At 41.6% G+C, this 18,206-nt stretch overlaps 1 protein-coding gene across 9 annotated transcripts in view; it reads right to left on the bottom strand.

Moving 5' to 3' along the window:
• shank3a (SH3 and multiple ankyrin repeat domains 3a) overlaps positions 1-18,206 on the bottom strand; it is a 1,267,872-nt gene that overhangs the window by 433,563 nt on the left and 816,103 nt on the right. For all 9 annotated transcript variants that reach the window (XM_059986981.1, XM_059986984.1, XM_059986980.1 and 6 more), the window contains one exon: positions 16,406-16,578. In XM_059986981.1, the coding sequence (XP_059842964.1) occupies positions 16,406-16,578 (173 nt within the window). The remainder of the gene's footprint in view (positions 1-16,405; positions 16,579-18,206) is intronic.

Here is an 18,206-nt window from a genome sequence, read left to right as displayed (position 1 = left end):
GAGGATTGGGAAGCTTTTAAAGACCAAAAGAAGGCAATTAGGTGATCAGGAAGTCAAAGATGGAATACTAGAATAAGCTAGCCAATAATATTAAAAAGGACACCAAAGGTTTCACGAGATATTCAAGGTGTAAAAAGACAGGCAAGAGTGTATATCTGACTGTTAGAAAACAATGCTGGAGATGTAGTAATGGGGGACAATGAAACAACAGATAAACTGAATGAGTATTTTGCATTACATTACATATGAATGTTGAAACTTTATAAAGCACTGAGATCTCAATTGGAGTATTGTCCAGGTCTGGTCCCCTTATCTTAGAAAAATGTGCTGAAACTGGAGAGGGTTCAAAGCAGTGTTACAAAAATGATTCCAGAATTGAATGGCTTGTTTTATGAAGAGTATTTGATGGCTCTGGGTCTATATTCATGAGAATTCAGAAGAATGAGGGGTAACCACATTGAAACCTATTAAATGGTGAAATTCCTTGATAGAGTGGATGTGGAGAGGATGTTTCCAATGGTGGGAGAGTCTAAGACCAGAGAACACAGCCTCAGAATTGAGGGGTGTTCTCTTAGAATGGAGAAATTCCTTTATCCAGTGAGTGGTGAATCTGTGGAATTCTTTTTCACATGCAGCTGTGGAGGTAAAGTCTTTAACAGAGGTTGATAGATTCTTGATTGGTCAGGGCATGAGGGGATACAGGGAGAAGGCAGGAGAATGGGGCTGAGAGGAAAATCGGATCAGCCATGCTGAAACGGTGGACCAGATGTGAAAAATGCCTCATCAAGCTCCTATATCTTAAAGTCTTATTGCACAAAGGAGTTGAACTGCCCATTCAATGGCTACATCATCTTCTCACAATACAGTTATTCATTGCAGACCCACACCTGCACTACTACCAAAATTAATTTGACATGTCTTTCTCAGGCCTAATTAAGGCCTTCAACGCAAAACTTTTAATGGTGTTTCTACAGATGCTTCCTGATTTGCTGAATTTTGTTCCAGAAATTTCTATTTTTAATTTTCTGCATTTATCACCTCTGGCAGGATGTGATGTGCACTTCTATTTTCCACATTTTTGTGTGGCTCAAGAGCTCTTCCCAGGCTAGAGATTTTTCCACTAAGTTCAGCAATAGTTCCTTAACAAAATCTCTGGGCCAAGGAGAACAATACAACCAAATAGAAAGACAGACAGAAAGCAGAATCTGTCACGTTCAAATGGAGTTATGAAGAGACTAAAGGATTTGAGCAGATTTTCAACACATTGGACAGCTGCTAGTAGTCACAAGCAGAGGCCTGCTCTCACTGAACTGGCTATGGTACATACCTGAGCCCTATCTCTCAGCAATGTACAGCGTACAGCCGTAGCAGTCATCCTTCACAGGCAGTCTTTGCTCATTTACCTTTAAGGTGATTCATTGTTAGATTTACTCCAGTATCCCAGTATAGCACTGGGGGAGGGCTGGAGGTAGCATCATGTTCCAGCACTGTCATGGAAACATCTTTCTAAATGCAATGTTATAATAATCCCTTCTATCACTGATTCTACTACAACTCTCCCTCTTGGGAAAGGGTCCTCAGCACTAAGTCAAGTACCAGTGACAGAATCGATTAGTCAGTGCTCATTTCAGCTGTCATTCGTACCCATCATGATGCAGTTGATGTGAACTTTTTTAGTAGTCCCTAGCTTAGACTATGGGTGTTACCATGGTACCTTGCACTTTTCCATTTGACAAAGCTGTTGTCAATACATTCAGTCAAGAAAGTAACCCCATTAAAGGCGGTTTTCTTAATTCTCATTGATGATTATGCCTGATAGAGGACTGTGTCCCTTTCAACTCTCAATGAAGTTGGAGAATCATTCAGCCCCTCTTTGGGATATGGACCAGGATTTTTACCAAGGTCACAGAAGAAATCCTCCCTGGCTTCATAGGAAACCATTAGGTCTGGAGCACATAACACTGATGAGACATTAGTGCAAGCTTCCGAGAGACGAAACACTCTCATTCCCAAAGTACTCCAAATGAAGAGACTCATCCTAAAAGGTCAACTGTCCATATCCCTCCACAGGTTGCAGATGTATTCTTTTCTGACCTCCATCATCCGAAGAGATAGAAAGACTGAAGAATATACTCAAAGTCTCCTTGAAGGAATTTCTGGCCCATGACTAATTAAATTAATTAAACTAAAGAAACGTATGGAGTGGTTTTGTGAACCTTGAACCCATGTATTGGAAGCATACAAAGACTCTGTGTAAGATTCACACAAAAAAAATAGCTTGGATTTGTACGAGTTGGTAATTGGGCAGCTGCGTTCAAATAGATGACAGGACTATCTAGTATAGTACAGGAGTAGGCAAATTAAACTGCTTTATTATTATCACATATATATTGTGCATAATGATTGTACATGACATCCATACAGATTATTTCATTGTATTACTGTACTGGAATAACATGGAGAAGACAATAAGAGAATGCAGAATAAAGTGCTGCATTTACAGAGAAAATGTATTGCAGGTAGGCAGTAAGGTGCAAGCCCACGCAAGTTAAATTTGAGATCGAAAGTCCACCTTACCATGTTGGTCGATCAGCAGATAACAAATACAAGGGTTTTAGCAGGAACAAGCTAAGGCAATGACACGGTTTAGCAATGTTACAGAGGTGAGAAGATATTTTTGGTGGCATGGCTGATAGTTCAATTTTTTAGTAAGGCACCAGAGATGACAACAGTAAAGATGAACTCCCTGATACTTAGATTCAGTTGGAGCTATTTATTCTTGTGCAATACAGTACATTACATAGGCATTGGCAGTTTAACAATCGGGTAGAGTTCGGAGTCAGCATTCTCACTAATCGTAATTTCAACTATTTGAATAATGTCACCAAAGGTCACCGTGTAGATGAAACATACAAGAATCAGAATCAGATTTATTATCACTGAATTGTGTTGTGAAATATGTTGTTTCACGCTATCAGTATAGTGCAAGACATAAAAATTACTTTAAATGCAAAATAGTAACAAAGTATTATTCATGGGTTCAATTTTGAGGGGCATAGATAGGGTAAATGCAAGAAGGGTTTTTCCACCAAGGTTGAGTGGGACTACAACTAGAAGTCATGGGTTAAGGGCAAAAGGTGAAAAGTTTAAAGGGAACACAAGGGGAAACTTCTTCATTTAAAGGGTGGTGAGAGTGTGAAATGAATTGCCAGCACAAGTGGTGCATGTGAGCTCGATCTCAATGCTTCAGAGAACTTTGGATGGGAAGGGTATGGAGGGCTATGGTCCCGGTGAAAGTCAATGGGAGTAGATAGTTTAAATGGCTCAGCATGTAGTAAATGGGCCAAAGGGCGTGTTTCTATGCCGTACTTTTCATTGACTCTATATGAGATAGTGGAGGGGAAGAAACTGTTGCTAAGATGTTGAGGGCTAAGGATAGATCCTTGAGTAACTCATGCAATGACAGATCATGTCATGCTCATGTCATATCTCTTCGTCAACACTCAAAAAATGCTGGATGAACCCAGCAGGTCAGGCAGCACCTGTGGAATTGAATAAACAGTTGTTGTTTTGGGAAGAGACACTTCTTCAGGACTCCAGCACCTTGCCTGACCCCAATAACTAGCTAATTCACCAGATTACTAGGTAGTGACATGATAAGTTCATTTCATTTGTGTCCATTTAGAAGGTTACATTATAGTGCCCAAAACTCTGAATGGTGCAAGGAAAGCTGTTATATTAAACCGTGAATTAAACAAAAAACTGCAATGAAAGTTCATTATCAAACTGAAAATGGTCAGTATTATTCAGTGATCTAGTACAAATGAGATATTTTCACACAGTATCTGTGATCTCTGAATGATCAGATTCGAAAATTAAATTTCAAGCAGTGTGGCAGTTCACATCTTTGAAATCATGAACTTTAGCATAAAGTAAAACCAATTCAAACCAATAATCAGTATCTATTTCCCCTGCTAAGACTATTTTAAGTCATCTACTATTCCAAGTTGTAGCACAAGAGTCTGTTATTCTCTCTTGGCACGTCCGCAATACTGAGTCAATTTGCCTGCCACATTTTTCATTGCCAGTGGAAACAGCTTTACAGGGTTCTCTGTCACTTTGATTTAAATGCAGGTGGTACATCCCCAGAGGAATGAGTATGTCACCAAGGGTACATCGTGTTTATTTGAAAGCAAGCAAAAACACACTGAGAGAAATTTAACAGCACTGCTGCATTTCCAGTTGGCAGTAAAATTTAATACCTGCTGGATCAAAGAGAAGTTTATGACACCGGAAGAGGGTATTGACCCATTACACTTATGTTGGTCAACAAAGAGTTACCCAGCTGAATTTCATATTCCTCCACTGGATGACTAGGACTGTGAATTATGACTCATTTAGTTGTGATGATTGTTTCTGTCTGTACTGTTCTTTCAGATAGGAATTTCCAGAGCTCAATCATTTACTGGGAGATTCCTTTTCCTCATAAGCTTTTAACCCTTCTGCTGCTTATTATTTCAAAACTAGACCTGTCACTTTTTAAAAATTTTCTACAAATAGGTTATTTATATTTATCTAGTGCCCTCACAATTATATAAACTTCAATTAAGTACTTTGAAATAATAAACAAAAGTCTTCCCTCAGCATTCTCTGTCTAAAAGTAATCACTGGCTTTCCCCATAGAACCAGTTTTTCAGTCCTGACAACACCTTGTATTTCTTCTTTGCTTGCTCGCCAGTATTTCTTATAAAGTTGAGCAAGGAAAACCCAGAAAGTTTTTGAATAGTGATCAGGAAAGTGATTCCCCTCCTTTCCCTAAAATTAGATTGATGCTGTTGTGACAATCAGACTCCCCCTCACACTCTGCATACCCTCCCTCAACTTAACAGGGATGGGAATTCACCGATTCTTACCTACCACCGCACGGAACTCTGCATCCAGCACATCGTTCTGCACAACTTCTGCATTCTCCAACAAGATCCTACCACCAGTCACATTTTTCCCTGTTTTCCCACCTCCGCTTCTGCAGGGATTGTTCCCTTGTCCATTTGTCCCTCCCCACAGGTCTACTTCCTGGCACTTATGCAAGTGACTGTCACAAGTGCTGCCCCTACACCTCCTCTTTCACCATCATTCATGGCCCTAAACAGTCCTTCCAGGTGAGGTGACACTTCACCTGCAAGTCCTTCAAGATCACTTATTATATATTGTATACGGTGCTGCTTAGCTTTGAGGTGATTCAGTGACACCCAACACAGATTGGAGGCACCACTTCATTGAGTACCTTTGCTCTGTTTACTGCAACAGCAGGGATCTCCTGGTGGTAACCACTTCCTATTTCCATACCAAAATGTCTGTCCATGGCCTCTTCCGCTGCAACAATGAGACGAAACTCAGCTTGTAGGAGTAGCACCTGATATTCTGACTCGGTAGTCTCCAACCTAATGGCATATCAATTTCACCAACTTCCAGTAACTACCATCTTCTGTTCCCCTCTCACTCTTTATCCATTTTTTTTGGTTTCCATCCTGATGGGCCTCCCATGCCTTTTCTTCTCTCCCACCCCTGTGACCTGTCTATCACTTCCCTTTATTCCAAGGTCCACAATGCTCTCTTAGCAGATTTTCACCTACCACTCCCAGTTTCTTGCATCATCCCCATTGCCTCACCTTCCCCCTCACCTGGTCTCACTTATCACCTGCCAACTTCTACTCCTCCTTTCCCCCACCTTCTTATTCTAGCACCTGCCCCTTGCTTTCCAGCCTGATGGAGGGTCTCAGCCTGAAATGCTGACTGATTACTTCCCTCCATGAATGCTGCCTGACCGTTGAATCCTCCAGCACTTTGTGTACGCACTTCAAGGTTTCCTTCCTCTGCAGAACCTCTTATGCTTGTTGCTACAAGGCATCAAATATTGTCTTCTGAACAATGAATAGGAATGGGAACTCCGGATTTGATTTTAGCCCATTCCCCAATTCAAGATGTTAAATCAAGCACTATTCATCCAGTGACATGATCGGCAGGAAAAGGCATTGAACAGGCAAGTGTGAGGTATTGCACTTGGGGAGGTCAAATGTAAGGGGGAAAGTATGGTAATAGTCTTAACAGCACCGATATACAGAGGGACCTTGTGGGTCCAGGTCCACAGCTTTCTGAAAGTGGCAATACCTAGACAGAGTGGTAAAGGTGGTATATGACACATTTGCCTTCATTGTTCAGGGCATTTATTTAACAAGCCATGTTGCGGCTGTGTAAAACTCTGGTTAGGTCAGACTTGTGTTCAGCTCTGGCAGTTCCTTTACAGGGAGGCTTTGTAGAAGGCGCAGACAAGGTTTTTCAGGGTGCCGCCTAGATTAGAAGGTATTAGCTATAAGAAGAAATGAGAGGAGACCTAACACAAGTTTATAGAACTATGAGCATTGATATAGACAGTCAGAACCTTTATACCAGAGCAAAAATAGCAAGTAGCCAAGGACAGGTGAGGGGGTGGGACAAGGTTCTTTTATAAAGAGAGTGGTAGGTGCCTAGAACCCTCTGCTAGGGATGGTGGGAGAAATAGACATGATACTGGTGCTTAGGTATCTTAAGCAGTTAGAAGGTTTAATTTAGTTTGGTATTATGTTTGGCACAGAAATTGTGGACCAAAATGTGTATTCCTGTGCTGTATGTTCTATCGTCTAAGACCTTGTGGTATTTCTGGTGTAACAGAGACTATGCCCTTCAGGTTCTTGAAGGAGTCTCAATATTGCATCTCTGCATAAATAATGTATTTGGAAAGTGGGGAATCTCTCACTGGATATTGTCCATTGGAATTAATTATAAATTTCCCAAGAGTGCCACTCTATATAGGGCAAATTTATGCAGCTAACTAAATGTATGGAATTCTATTAAATCAGCAAAGTCTGGAAAGTGGCCATTTCATTCATCATTAAGAACTTGAGCCAGCATCAGATATCAGAACACATTGCAAATTTTAAATAGAATCACAGAGCCCGACATTTATACTAATACTTATTTAAGCATAATACATCCCAACACTCTTCACTTTCACATTCTGCTTGTCTCTGTACCACCAATAACATTCTGATTACACCGTAACTCTATTGCGCCCCAAAACCCCAGAATATATCAGCTCCCAATCCCTCTGCTTCTGCCAATGCCAGGAACTTTAAATATAAATACAAAGGTATAAATGCAAAGCTCATGCTGTTGTAACCAGGCAATCTACTCACTTCAAAATAAATGAACCTACATTCATTACTGAGATTATTTTAAAAATTATTTAAAAGTGAGGATGACATCTGAACGAGAGGTAGGCCCACAAGTATCATGCATACTTAGCCAGTGGAAGATCCAGTACTTCCCTGTCTCTACCAAGGGTTCTCACTCAATGAGCAAGCAGGTGGGAAACACAATAGTGTTTAATTAGAAAAATTGTAAAGAAATTAGTGAAAAAAATAATTGATAATTTTTATGACCCTAATGGATTCTTCATTGTTGTGTTCATTCTGTTCATCGTGCACACCCTGGAGGAAATGTGCAGTTGGAGTGATAGACTGAGAAGGTATATGTCATCTGTCACTTCAGAATCCAAACTTTTATTATGAAGTACTTTCAAGAATGAGCAGAGGAAGGAAATGGCAACGAATTTGACGAAATTTCATTGGCGTCAACAATGACTCTCATCACAGATTTTGCCTAACTGGCTAAATAATTTGAACATTGTGTTTTAAATTACATCTGATATTGTAACAATTAAGACACTGTACTAATACTTCAGGGGTAAGGATTATTAACCCAACTACTTCAAATTCCACAGTTATAGTCTGAGAAAGTAAATTCATTTTGAAGAGTTTTGAAGCAAGGATCAGTGAGCTTGATTATGAAGTTGTTGCATTATTGAGAACCCTCCAATGGCCCTTAATGGCATTAAAGAACAGGAATCTATCATTTATATCTGTTTTGGTCAAAATGCAAGTCCAAATTCAAATCAACATGGACCTTTAATTGTGCACTAGGCTTAGGCAACAAACTCTCCCCCTTCCCTCCCAAGAGTGAATGACTGGTCTCTGACTCACATGTTCACAAGATGACAACATTTCTTCATTATTTCCTGTTTGCCTTAAAATCTGTGGCCATCATCTTGTTCTACTGTGCAATTTGCTTCAATTCACAAAACATATCAAAAACTGTGAAGACTCTTGCCCTTCATAGCTAAAAAAGCCAAGGTGCTATGAATCAGAGAGTACAGATTAAAAACTTTGCATATATCATCAGAAATCCAAAATATCAGATTTTCTAGCATATATACATTGCAATATGTAAAAACTCATTTGCATTCACATAGCGACCTCTGATAATCCTAAAATGCTTCAGTACACATTCATTAATTTCTTCAGTTTTGTTCAGTATGGTACTATAGGGAAATGTGACATCAAATTTCAGGGCAAGGTCATGAAATACAACCAAATTAATAGCTTTAGTAATGACTGATGAAGAAATTTTGGTGATGTGACAAAGAGGCATTTCCTTATGGCTAGTGCTATGGTATTTTGACATGCAGCCAAGATGACACACAGAGCATGTTTTAACAGTTAAACCAATAGTGAAGTACTCCCTTGGTACTGCAGTGGCAAGCAATTTACTCCGCATGCTAAACACACATGCTGTCAGAAATGAACGACCAAAAAAATAGGATCACATGCAGACCGTAGCGTACCTCAAGCCTGCTCTGATCTTTAATAAAATCACTTTCATCTGATTTCAGCTCCGCTTTCCTGCCTGCTTCCCATAACTCTTGACACTTACACCATCTGATAGCATCAGATGAAGATATTCAATGACAACCTTTATAATTATCTTAGATATTTTTCACTTTGTTGTTGGGTTTTTTGTTTGTAGTTGGTTTGTAGAAATGCACAAAAAATTAATTAAAAAATATATAATTATCTTACATAAAGATTTCCAGAAATTCACAACCCCCATAGAATAAATCCACCCTCATCTCCTTTTCAGACTTTGTCTCCTTCTTCTAAATTTCCATGGAGGGAATTGTTTTGACAGCATTTACAGTTAGAATCTTACATACTTCAGTATGATTGTCAATCATTCTTCCAAACTCCATTAAATAGATCCTATGTGCTCAATTGTTCTTTTTAAGAGATGTTCATTCCAGCTATCAAATGACTGAACCAAACTGCATCAAATGCAAGTATATCTCCTTTTAAATAATATTACACTATTAAAGATGCTCCAAGTGTGCTTTCATCAATGCCCTGCATATCTGTAAGTGGACTTCCTTTCTTTTGACACAATAACTTGCTGGACCTCACATTATTTCTAAAATGACATCAAGGTGCTGCCTAACTTTGCTGAGTTCCTCCAGCATTTTGTGTGTGTTGCTTTGGATTTCCAGCATCTGCAGATTTTATCTTGCTTATGATTTGCTGCTCCACTGCGAAGTCTCTTCAAGGAATCCCTACTTTGAAAAAGTTTAAATCTTCTCTTCAATGGTTCAGTGAGACCCTCTCTCATCACTCCCCTTCTGCGATCTCTGCTGCTCTCTGACTCTTTGACCACACATTCACCCAGACTTGCTTCTCCAGTCCTTTACCTTTCCCACACTGCTGGCTTCATCCATTACCTTATAGCTATCCTCCTTCCCCCCTCGCCACCTTTTTATTCTGCCATCTTCCTTCCTTCTTTTTCAGTCCTGAAGAAGTGTCTTGGCCCAAAAATTCGAGTATTTATTCATTTCCATGGATGCTGTTTGACCTGAGTTCTTCCAGCACTTTGTGTGTCTATTGCTTAAGGTTCTACAGCCTCTCTCAATTTAAAAGACTTACATTCTACCAAATTGAATAGCTTTTCATTTCCCTAAGTTATATTCCATCCACTAAATGTTTGCCCATTCAATTAGCCAGTGCCCTTGTCTAACACTGTTTCCTCCTCAGCAGCCACTTTTCCACCTTCTGTTTCATCAGCAACTTTGGCAATATAGTACATCTCTTCATTAATATCTTTAATGTGGATTGTAAATAGTTGAGGCCCCATACTTAATTTCAGTGGCACCCCAATGATTATAGCATTATTTTTAAGAGTCTTGATAGTCCGAATGCGAGTACAAATATTTCCCATCAAAGACAGAGCTATTCCAGCTGGAGGTCTGTGATTAGTGGAATTCCACAGGGATCCATACTGGGACCTCTGCTGTTTGTAACCTGGATGAAAATGTAGATGGATGGGTTAGTAAATTTGCTGATGACACAAAGGTTGAGGATGTTGTGGATAGTGTGGAGGGCTGTCAGAGATTACAGTGGGACATTGATACGATGCAACACTGGGCTGACAGCTGGCAGATGGAGTTCAACCCAGATAAGTGTGAAGTGGTTCATTTTGTAGGTCAAATATGATGGCAGAATATAGTATTGATGGTAAGACTCTTAGCAGTATGGAGGATCAGAGGGATCTTGGGGTCTTAGTCCATAGGACGCTCAAAGCAGTGGTGCAGGTTGACTCTGTGGTGAAGAAGGCATACAGTGTATTGGCCTTCATTAATCGTGGAACTGAACTTAGGAGCCAAGAGGTAATGTTGCAGCTATATAGCATAGAGGAGATGTCAGGGGTAAGTTTTTTTAATGTAGAGAGTGGTGAGTGCATGGAATGGGCTGCCGGTGACAGTGGTGGAGGTGGCAAGAGTTTCAAAGATTATCATTGGTAGACTAGAATGCAGAACAGGCACAAGAGTGGGGGAGGGGAAGTAGGAGGGATACTGTAGTTTCTTTCTAATTCAGGCATCAAACAGTATATTTATATGCTATATGAAAAATAACTAATTTATATTAACTCTGCTTTGTGTGAATGAGCTATTCCACTCTTCAAGTGACTGCATTAACCCCAATTTTGCATGCTCTTACCTCAGGCAGAAAATTGATACATGGTTCCTGACTGCACACTGTGAACTCTGAGGCTGCTGTTCACATAGAAACATAGAAAACCTACAGCACAATACAGGCCCTTCAGCCCACAAAGTTGTGCCGAACATGTACTTACCTTAGAAATTGCTACATTTTCCCATAGCCCTCTATTTTTCTAAGCTCCATGTACCTATCCAAAAATCTCTTAAGAGACCCGATCATATCCACCTCCACCAGCATTGCCGGCAGCCCATTCCATGCACTCACCACACTCTGATTAAAAAAACTTAACCCTGACATCTCTTCTGTACCTACTCCCCAGCACCTTAAACGTGTGTCCTCTTGGGGCAACCATTTCAGCCTTGGGAAAAAGCCACTGACTATCCACACGATCAATGCCTCTCATCACCTTATACACCTCTGTCAGGTCACCTCTTATCCTCTGTCACTCCAAGGAGTAAAGGTTGAGTTCACTCAATCCATTTTCATAAGGCATTCTCCCCAATCCAGGCAACATCCTTGTAAATCTCCTCTGCACCTTTTCTATGGCATCTACATCCTTCCTGTAGTGAGGTGACCAGAACTGAGCATAGAACTCCAAGTGGGGTCTGACCGGGGTCCTATATAGCTGCAACATTACCTCTCGACTCCTAAATTCAATCCCACGATTGATGAAGGTCAATACACCTTATGCTTTCTTAACCAGAGTCAAACTGCGCAGCTGCTTGGAGCGTACTATGGACTCGGACCCCAAGATCCCTCTGATCCTCCACACTGCCAAGAGTCTTACCATTAATATTATATTCTGTCATCATATTTGACCTACAAAATGAACCACCTCACACTTATCTGGTTTGAACTCCATCTGCCAGTTGTCGGCCCAGTTGCATCCTATCAATGTCCCATTGTAACCTCTGACAGCCCTCCACACTATCCACAACATCCTCAACCTTTGTCTCATCAGCAAACTTACTAACCCATCCCTCTACTTCCTCATCCAGGTCATTTATAAAAATCACCAAGAGTAAGGGTCCCAGAACAGATCCCTGAGGCACACCACTGGTCACCGATCTCCATGCAGAATATGACCCGCCTTCAACCACTCTTTGCCTTCAGTGGGCAAGCCAGTTCTGGATCCACAAAGCAATGTCCCCTTGGATTCCATGCCTGCTTACATTATCAATAAGCCTTGCATTGGGTACCTTATCAAATGCCTTGCTGAAATCCGTATACACTACATTTACTGTTCTTCCTTTGTCAATGTGTTTAGTCACATCCTCAAAAAATTCAATCAGGCTCGTAAGACACGACCTGCCCTTGACAAAGCCATGCTGGCTAGTCCTAATCATGTTATACCTTTCCAAATGTTCATAAATCCTGCCTCTCAGGATCTTCTCCATTAACTTACCAACCACTGAAGTAAGATTCACTGGTCTATAATTTCCTGGGCCATCTCTACTCCCCTTCTTGAATAAAGGAACAACATCCGCAACCCTTCAATCCTCCGGAGCCTCATCCATCCCCATTGATGATGCAACGATTATTGCCAGAGGCTCAGCACTCTCTTCCCTCGCCTCCCATAGTAGCCTGGGATACATCTCATCCGGTCCTGGCGACTTATCCAACTTGATGCTTTCCAAAAGCTCCAGCAGATCCTCTTTCTTAATATCTACATGCTCAAGCTTTTCAGTCTGCTGCAAGTCTGCACTACAATCACCAAGATCCTTTTCCATAGTGAATATTGAAGTAAAGTATTTGTTAAGTACCTCTGCTATTTCCTCCGGTTCCATACACACTTTCCCACTGTCACATTTGATAGGTCCTATTCTTTCACGTCTTATCCTTTTGTTCCTCACATACTTGTAGAATGCCTTGGGATTTTCCTGCCCACCAAGGCCTTCTCATGGCCCCTTCTGGCTCTCCTAATTTCCTCTTTATGCTCCCTCCTGTTAGCCTTATAATCTTCTAGATTCTTAACATTACCTAACTCTCTGAACCTTTTGTAAGCTTTTCTTTTCTTCTTGACTAGATATATTTACAGCCTTTAAAAATGGATTCTGTTTTCCCTCCAATTACAAATACCAGGCAAAAATGCTTCTTTTTTGTCTTCCATATTTTTTGAACAGATGTTAAATTTGAAATTTGCCAATCCACATGACCATATCAGTATCAATGGATAATAGAACATCACAATGCAGACTATTTTTCTGTAGCCTCTTCTTTGAAGATCTTAGGGTGCAAATCATTAGGTACAGGGGTTAATCAGTACTTATTCCCATTAGATTGATAAACAACTTTTTCCCTCTGCTGACAACTATTTCAAGTTTCTCCTATTATCCCTGAGTTTTCTACAATTATTAAATTATTTTTTAAATTTCCTTTGGGACAAAGTCATCACTTGCTTCACTTGGTAAATGGACTTCAGCAATGTGTGCATCAGCTCCCTTTGAACACTCAGTCTCCCACCACTGAACAAATGTCCTACTGTTTATTCTTTACTAACATGGATAGCTTCACATTTTCTATATTGGACTAACTCCTCACCAAGTGACTCAGCTTGTTGATAACCCCCTGAAGCTTCTTTACATCATCTGTAATTATAATCCTGTTTAATTTAGAATCATCAGCAAATGTGAAATATGAAGTGATCTCGTTAGCCAAACTGTAGATACAGATTGTATCATACTCCACTAAGCACAATCTACCAATCTAAGGAGGAAGCATTTTTATGTTCTGTCTGATGGCTAATTCTCAATCCATGGCCAAAAACTACCACTAATCCATATGCTGCCACTCATTGATCAGCCTCCTGAAAACCCACAAGTTCCTCTTTACTTATCCACCAGTCACATGAGCAGCTGGTGGATATCACAGCTGACTCCAGCCACTATCAATATTCTTCAGAGATTTTCTGCCTGGCATAACCAGGACTTATCTCTGAAGGATACTGATAATGACTGGAGTCAGCTGTGTTGTAAAGACACTGCCCAGAAGAAGGTAATGGCAAACCACTTCTGGAGAAAAATTTGCTAAGGACAATCACGGTCATGAAAAGACAATGATCGCCCACCCATGTCATACAACAGGGCACATAACAAACGGACAAGGCACATTCTCAATGAACTTGAACAGGTTAGGGAAGTAAAATTTTTCTTTCATAAATGCATGTTGGCTTCACTCAATCCTGTAAATCTTTAAAAAGTGTTCCATTATTATATTTTCATCCTAGTATTCTCCACACTACTGGCACTACACTATAATTCCTCCCTCTCACTCCATCATGAAATACTCACGTCACAAATTCTTTGATATTATGCGCACTCCAAGGAAACCATTTATGAGAAATTTTTAATCAATTAAAACCTGTTATATTTCCATAAAGATATCTAAAATAGCCTGCTTCCACTTAGTCATATTATGTCCCAAATACATTTTCACAAGCTTCCCCATAAAACTGCAGTGGGTAGTTCAAATTGTCCAAAAAACTAAGTCCACAAAATAAGAAATGAAATTTCCAATTGAGTTTATAATCGATAAAATTCACAACAACATATCCAATGAAGAAGTGTTTGGAATTCCTATGCCTAAAGCTATTAATTTATATTTCTTATATTTAAATCCTTTCAAAGACAAATCCCGCTGTAATTCTGAAACTTCCTTCAAACTCTGTTTTTTATATTTTTATGGCTGTGATACTCCCCAACCACCTATCCCACCATTACTGGCCAGAGACATGGAAAAGACAGAGGGGAAACTGGAGGCATTGGAAAAGGTGGGAATGAGCTAGTCACACACAGAGACGAATGACAGAGAATAAGATGCAGAATACACATGTAAGTCATTGAGTCAGGAAAAGTTTACACATTGAGATAAAAATAATGGCAGCAAATACTCAACTTCAGGAACTGAGAGAAGAAAGGAAGGGAAAAGAAAAGTGCCTTTCAGATTGTTTTTATGGATATACATAAATTGCAGACTAAAAACTAGTTTGAGATATAGTCTTTTATATAATGCAAAAAGCACAGCAGCTAAATTGTATATAACAAATTGCAAACTGTAATGTGACAATGATGAAGTAATCATTTTTACTAATAATGAGCAAGAGATAAATATTAACTCTCAACAATGGGTTAACATTTCTGAATGGACTGAGGTGGTGGAAAAGAAGGCACTTTAGAATGAGGATGCAAGGCAGTCCTTGTCACTTTCACGACCGTCATTCTAGAAACCTTGCTTCGATTGCTCACACGTGGATGGCCTCTGCCACCCTTAATGCCAAAGATGCATGCGGAGAGAGAAGAGGGCCGGAGAACATGACGGGTTGAACTGACAGATACATTATGGCCAAGGAATACACTGCTAATGCAATACAAGTTTTCTCTAATAGTGAGAAGCCATTTTAACCAGGGCGAGTCTTCGCTGAAACTTAGAAGGGACTCAGAAATGAGACAGACAGAGAATAAGAGACTGACAGTGGTAGGGCAGGAAAGGGGAGATGAATTGCTCTGCTGAGAAAACGTGCGAGTGGCAAGGCAGGTGTGGGGTAAGGCGAGGCTTTTGGACGATTTGAAACAAGAGATGGGGACAGAGGGGTAGATACGGGGATTAGAAAAGTTGAAAACAGAAGGAAACTAGAAGGGTTGAACAGGGGAAGTGGGTGAACGGAGGGAAGGGGAATGAGGGAGAGGGGCTGGCAGGAGAGGAGGGGGTTCATGAGATGTAGTATAGGAGTCAGGACGTTGTTGAAAAGCTGCAGAATGTAGGAATCAGCAAGAGTACATGAAGAAGGAGCTGCAACACAATTGTAAAGCTATGGGAGTGGGCAACAGAGTGTAGGGAGTGAGTGGAATGGAGCATGCGGGGGCGGATTAAACTGTTGGTTTAGGATGGGGAAGCTGATACTGGGAGCAGTGGGTGAACACAGAAGCTTTGCAGAAGGTTGCAGGAGTGGTCTAGAATATTGAGGGTGGTAGAGACATGAATGCAGAAGACTGGAGGCGAGATTGCAGAGGTAAAGGGTGAGAGTGCAAAGGTATGTGGGGTAGGGGTAGAGGGACAAGGGTGAGCTCGTGTGGGAGTGATATCAAAGCCGAGTAGGGACATGAGATTGCAGAGGGGTAAAGGTGAGACCACAGAGGCAATTGCAGAGAGGCAAGGGTGAGATCGCTGAGTGAGGGAGAGACAAGGACTGGGGGGTCTGTGGGGGAGAGAATGGGGAAAGGGTGGGGGAGAGACACGGGGAGGTGAGTGGAAAGGTGAGGTGAGGATCACAGCAGCAGAAAGGACAGATTACAGGGGGTTACAGATAGGGGACGTAGTGGACGGGGTTAGAGTCCAGATGAAGCGATATTACGATCGGAAGACGGAGGTAATGAAGCAGAGCTGACAAGCTGGTAGGTTCTCTAACTCAGGAGAGTTTGGCTCAGAGACCTGATGATAAAGTGAAGTATTTCGCAAAAATCAGCAGAGTTAGTTGGAATTGTACTTACCTTTGACACGTTCCCCTCGATGCAACAGGATCTCCCCCTCTCCCTGGGGCTGATAGGGTTTCACCACGATGAAGGTCCGTCCCGGGACCGCACTGTACAGCTTGCGTTTGGGTCCTCTGTGAGCGGGGACGGCCGATGGAGGTGGGTTGGGATCGGCGCTCACGGTGCTTGGGCTGTAAACAAAAACATAGGTGACAGTGGTTCTTCCAGCCCCAGGGCCGGGACCGGGGACAGTCCCTTCCAACATCCTCCACGATCTGCCCGGGGGATAAGCGTCTCACTCAGCTCGGCCGTTCCAGGCCGAAGCGCTCGGACGCCGAACGGGACCCGAGCGACGGGTCCACTCTCATCTTTAAGCTAAGGAGTGCTGTGATTGCGCTGGTCGCAGCCGCGGCCGAGGATGCTCCATCCTCTCCCGGCTGGAGCTGTTCACATGCCAGTGCTGAATCCGAACTCCGCTCCACCACTCACTCCCGTAGTGACAGCGATCTGACGCCCACGCCCCGCCCTCCATTCACACCACACTCGGGAAATGCTCGACCCGACTGCTGGACCCGCCCGTTAACTCTCTGGTCCCGCCTCGATTCCCGATAACGACCCAAGTCACGACGCCTGAAGCGCGGAGCCCCGCCTCTAATTCCTGATGCCGGCAGTAAATGGGAATCCCGGCCTCCACATCCTCACGGATTGGCAGCTATCTGGCGCCCCGCCCCGCCCCGCCCCGCCCTCCATTCACTGCGTGAAATGTCGATTCCATTTCCCTCTTCACAGATGCTGTCTGTTATGTCGTATCTCTCTCTCTCCATTTTTTGTAGATGACCAGAATTTGCCTTTATTTCAGTCTGTAAATATTTTGAGCCTGACCTCAATGAATGACTATCAGAACAGATGGATTCCCTAATCTCGCTCCAAGAAACCCCCTCTTGTCTGACTGAACTCACCAAACAAAATATTGATGCTTTCCATTCAACAGTAATATTATTGACTGGTCCTTCATTGTGCCCAATCACAAACGAAGTTCCAATTTTGCCAGAGCCCAGCAACCATACATTGGACTCGATGGGAGTCTGTTCCACTGTTCCATTGCAGCTGATTAATTATGCCCCTCAACCTTCCTTCTGCCTTCTCCCCATAAGTTTTGATGCTCTGACTAATCAAGAAGCTATCGACCTTTGCGTTACCCAGTGACTTGGCAATGAATTCCTCAGATTCACCACCCTCTGGCTAAAGAAATTTCTCTGCATCTCTGTTCTAAAGTCTTTGTATTTTGAGACTGTAGCAACTGGTCCTAAACTCCCCCACAATTGAAAGCATCCCCTCCACATTCACTCTATCTAGGCCATCTAGGCCTTTCAATATTCAATATGTTTTAATGAGTTCCCAACACCCATTGTTCTGAACTCCAGAGAGTACAGCCTTCAGTCACTCCTCACAGGATAACCATTTCATTCTCATGAACCTCTGATGGACCCTTTCCAATTCCAGCACAGCTTGTCTTAGGTAAAGGGCCCAAAACTTTCTTTACTCATTCTCTTCCCGAAGTCCCTCCCTCTTATGCCTCTCCTGCAATAGCAACAGAACAAAAATTCAATGAAAAGAATAAAACGGCAAAAAACTGGCCCTGATAAAATAAATCTCTCTCAGCATCTTTTATGGTGAGACTCCCACTAAAGGATTCCAGCAAAGCAATTTTCAATTCAAAAGGAGAGTAAAGGTAAAATGAAAATAATCAAAATACTGCTTAGTATATCTTTAGAAAGTAATCACCAGTAAGGGTTTTATTTCATTAAATGAGGACTTA

The sequence above is a fragment of the Hypanus sabinus genome, chromosome 13 (assembly GCF_030144855.1).
Source record: "Hypanus sabinus isolate sHypSab1 chromosome 13, sHypSab1.hap1, whole genome shotgun sequence".
NCBI lineage: Eukaryota > Metazoa > Chordata > Chondrichthyes > Myliobatiformes > Dasyatidae > Hypanus > Hypanus sabinus.
The sequence above is the reverse complement of the archived record's forward strand: the minus strand, read 5'-3'. Positions and strand labels throughout refer to the sequence as shown.